This window comes from Elaeis guineensis, chromosome 11 (assembly GCF_000442705.2).
Source record: "Elaeis guineensis isolate ETL-2024a chromosome 11, EG11, whole genome shotgun sequence".
In the NCBI taxonomy this organism is placed as follows: Eukaryota; Viridiplantae; Streptophyta; class Magnoliopsida; order Arecales; family Arecaceae; genus Elaeis; species Elaeis guineensis.
In genome coordinates this window covers 120,062,984-120,067,724 of record NC_026003.2, presented here as the reverse complement: position 1 = coordinate 120,067,724, position 4,741 = coordinate 120,062,984, and the positions used below count along the sequence as shown (strand labels likewise).

At 37.7% G+C, this 4,741-nt stretch overlaps 1 protein-coding gene across 1 annotated transcript; it reads right to left on the bottom strand.

Moving 5' to 3' along the window:
• Positions 1–71: 71 nt before the first annotated feature.
• LOC105053770 (glycerate dehydrogenase) lies at positions 72–3,775 on the bottom strand (the record flags this gene model as incomplete). The annotated part of the gene is given in 10 exon segments (XM_073245969.1): positions 72–149; positions 241–348; positions 439–513; positions 787–878; positions 976–1,048; positions 1,772–1,853; positions 1,962–2,083; positions 3,056–3,196; positions 3,337–3,420; positions 3,501–3,775. Coding segments are annotated over 10 exon segments (978 nt in total), but the record flags the coding sequence as incomplete, so codon positions are not given.
• Between the last annotated feature and the right edge of the window lie 966 nt (positions 3,776–4,741).

The window sequence follows — 4,741 nt, the reverse complement described above, 5'->3', positions numbered from 1 at the left end:
AAAAAATGAATATATAGGAAACAAAACTTGTTACTTTTGAACTTACATATGTAATCATACAAGATGTTTACCTTGGAGGCAGATGCAATATGTGGCACAACAATGGCATTTTTCATCTCAGCGAGCCCAGGTTTCATGTATGGTTCATCCTGTTGAAAGGTATCAACTAGGTTAGTGTATTATACAGTGGTCTTCTACAAAGAACTGGAGCATCAAATTTGGAACCAACTGCATGATTACCTCAAATACATCAAGCCCCACACGGAACATGGGGTTTACTTTCAGATGCTCTACCAAGGCAGCTTCATCAATCACTGGTCCTCTGCTGCAATTCACAAGGATTGCATCCTGTAGCAATTCAAAATTTGGATAATTTTGGTTTATGAACTAAATGGATACAGTTACATTGATTTATTGTCCTAGAGCTGGAAGTTTCACCTTCTTCATGATGGACAGACTGTCTTTGTTTATCAGATGATATGTTGTTTTATCCAAAACTGGATGAAGACTTATCTGCAAAGAGAACAGGCCTATTAAGGGAATAAAAAGCTCTGAACCTAGTAATTCTTAGCAGAATCCATACTGGTTCGGATCCAAATACAAACTTTTGTTGCAATAATGTGTGTTGTCCTATGGGGATTCCTTATGCCAGTTCTAATGTAGCACATGTAATAGGGTGGATTATAGAGTCAAAACCAGAAATACAAACAAAATCAGACCAATAAGGGATTGCTAGCACTCTATGACTGGGCAATATAACAAATATTCCAAAGGATGAGGCCTAACCACATCAGCCTCTCTAAGCACATCCTCCATTGTAGCAGCTCTTTTCCAGGTAACAGGCTGCTCACCATTTGCTTTCAGGAACTGTCCATATGCTGCAATAGAAGAAGATGGTGACAAGGGATTTTGAGTTTCAGCTAAGTATCTTTGGAATGTTAAGAGACAGTGAAACAAGACATGACAACAACATGCCTGTGACAAACTTCTCTAGTCTAGTTGCCTGATACAGATCATAGTATATCAGATTCATCTTGAAACCCTCAACCTGTTTTAAAGCAAACAAAAATAAAGTCAATGACATGTAATAAAGCCAGCCATCAAAACAACTCAATTATAGTCTTGTTCATAACACCGTCTACTATATGAGTTCTTATATTATAGATATTATCTAGTATTGTTTTCCAATATGATTCCATGGATCAAATTCTGACCATCTTACAATGTTCCTTTTTTTTTATATTCTAGTTAATCAGTATCTATATTCACTAGAGTTAGACCATAGATTTATGATGAAAAGTTATGGTCAATTCTGTATTCACTTAAGACACTGGCAAGAGATATCTTTTGCAGTAAATTAAGCAATATGGAGCTGTATAAGGCTACTGAGTTTAGTCTCCTTAGTGCTGTCATATCAATATATGTTTGAGAGCAGGTGCATGTCCACAAATTTTGTAATTTATCAGTACATCCAAATGAATACAAACATTACAACTCTAGTAGCATCTAACATCTCAGGCTAAAATATTGTACAATTTGGGTATCAATTTTTCCCAGATGAAAATGGAAGAATCAACATTTTTCCTAATCATAATAAAATGATAGTATAGATCTATCCACTTTTGTATTAAATTTTTTGATTTGATTCAATCGAATTACAAAAAATCCAAGAATTTTATTTAGGGAAAAAAAACTTTCAGATCTTTGATTGGATATCTCAATAGTGGCACCACTCAGATGCTACGGAGGAACCACAAGGCAAAAACAATACCATCATCCTAGCATAAGCTGATCCAATGCGGCCAGCACCAATGACTCCAACAGTCTGTCCCTTCAGCAAATTCCCCACAAACCTATTGGAGTATGAATTCAGGATTAGCCATTCCTTGAAACAAGACTAGTCTATTCTGTATCACAGAAACCATTCGAGTCTTATGAAATATTTGAGATTCAGATCATACAAATGGGGAAGCCATCCATCATATAAACCTGCCCTCATAAACTGATCTGCTTCAACTATTCTTCTGGATGCTGCCACAGAAAGTGAAGCAGCTAACTCGGCTGTTGTTTCTGTGAGAACTCCCTGAGCACACAAAAATTAAAAAAATAAATAAAGGGAAGAAATGCAAATGACATATAATTCATGTAACAAGAAAATATAAACAAAAGCTTTCCAGTCTTTGCATGTTCTGAAAACTAACACTTACAAAGAGGGTATTAGTAGGACAAGATCAATTAGCATAATAGAACAAAATAGTACAGAGAAGAAGGAAACATTCCATTGAAAGGAGAGAAAAAGAAGCTAATAGAACTACAAAAAAATTAGACCATACACTTTGCTACTTAGAAAAGGAGTTAACAATTTCAAAATCAATGATAGTCATCCAAATTGGAGCTCCAAATTGTTGAACACGGTCTATGCTATAAAAATTACCTAGAAAACAACATTCATATATTCTGATCATCTTGAAATCTATGCATCAAACCAATATAAAAAATGGGTTGAGTTAATCATACTAGTATGGTAAAATATTTGATAGGGCATAAATCTTATCTATCATGATCTAAACATCTTAAAATATGCGTAGATTCAAATTTACTAGATTTTGGTGATTAGATCGCAATAAAACATAGTATCATACTACTAAAACCATCCATTTTGATACCTTCTTGATGATTAGATTAGAGACTATCAACATACATGAATTTTGATTCCTAGACATTTTTATAATCATGTTTAGTGATTTGGATCTTGAAATTGAATAGTCTAGCATTGATTTTGGATCATTAACACTTCTTTTAAGAAGCTAACATAAATTATGGAGTCCAACTCAACTACAAATATTAAAATAGATTATGTTTTCTTTCATATTTTTCCATGAGCAATATAACTAGCAATCTAGAGAGCACCACATAGGAATAATCATGTTTGCTATATGCACATATAATCGAGGTCGATATGAATGCATATTTTTCCTTTTCAATCCACATGAGCTGATTTATTATGTATGCATTTTGTTCACAAAATCCAGGAACTATGGAAATTCAAACTCACTGGGGTGTTCCCGACAGCTACACCATACTTAGTAGCAGCATTCACATCGACATTATTGTACCCCACCGCCATGTTACTGAATGCAGTCCCGCCAGCTCTCCTCAGCCCAGAGAACAGCACCTCACCCCAATCTTCTGTTAACTGTGGCAGTACAGAAACAAACCAGACCCAAATCCCAGAAAAGATTAGTATTTACACTTGTTCAACGCAAAGTCTCTCTCTGTGTGTGTGTGTGTGTGTGTGTGTGTTTGTGTGTATAATATAAAGAAATTGTGCTTTGCCTGTCCAATTACTCCGTCGCATTTGTGGCCGATGAGCGCAAGAATGTCCTCCACGGATAATATGGTCTTCTTCTCGGTGCATATCTGAGCACAGAAATTAAAGAGAATGAAGCGTCATAACGAAGAATTGGAGAAAAGAAATCGGTGAGAGGAAAAGAAATTGCCTCGACGCGGCAGTCTTGATCGGTCAAGAGACGAATCCAACGGGTCCCGGGCATCGGTTTGGTGCTGATGACTCTGTACTTCCCGCTCGGGTTCCAAACTTCGATCGATATAGGCTTTGCCATGCTAGTAGAACTAGACGCTTTTTTCTTCTCAAGAATTCCTCAAGGGAATGTCCAATAGTTTATATGTATATTCACAGAGAGAGAGGGAGAGAGAGAGAGGGACAGGTAATTTGTACTTGGTTTCCTATACTGTATTCCTCAGGGTGCGTGGAATTGATAAGAGAGGTAGAGAAAAAAAAGGGAGGCCAGCAGTTGGTCGATGGATAAAGGGCAGCCCCGAACCGTGATTTGAACCTCTCGTTGGCCAGGGCCGGACAGGATAAGGGGTTGAGGGTGCCAAGATTACCCCTCCCATTCTGTGAAATGGCTGAATCCAATCATGGCCGTCTGATCATTGTCAGGCGGTAACTTGACATCCCCCGGATCATCGCGTCTATTCATTTGTGACGATGAATTGAGTCCTAAATAAGCGTCTGGATGAACATTTTTTTTTTTTTTTTTTTTGAAGGAGCGTTCATACAATGCGAAAATGAATACAGTCCAAAATTTAGAAAAAAAAATATTTTAAAAATCAGATGGCAAAATATCAAAATCCGACCAACTATCTTTTCCAAAGTGATCGGCAACAAAATTCACCATCTAATCCACAGCATTATTCGTCTTACGATAAATGTGTCTAACGTCAATGAAAGCACAACCAACCAGCAAATAACGAATATGCAGATAAAATAGCTAGAGACAGTGGTACCTCCTGATAATGAATCCAACTAACCATCAGTAGTAGAGTTTCCCCACACCATCAGTCGGTCCGTCCTGAGGGTATGTCTAGCATAGGAGATACCCTCCCAAGCAGTATATAGCTCCGCAGTGGAGACAGTAGATTCAAGAAGATGAACCCCACCAGCCCCAATAAAGTAGGAATCAAGATCACGGATGATAAAACTAGCACCGTCGCAATCACCCGACATGCTACCATCGAAGTTGATCTCGAGAAAGATCAAGGGTGGGGGCTCCTAAGTAATAAACATTGTGCGGCACACTCCAAAAATAAAAGGGGAGTCCCAAGTGTTCTCAAGATAGTCCTGCCTGATGATACATCTAAGATCTTAGTGGTCTGGACTAAGGCCCTCTCTAACACGAACCTCATCGACAGCCATCTTATCTCAAATAGCTTTGAG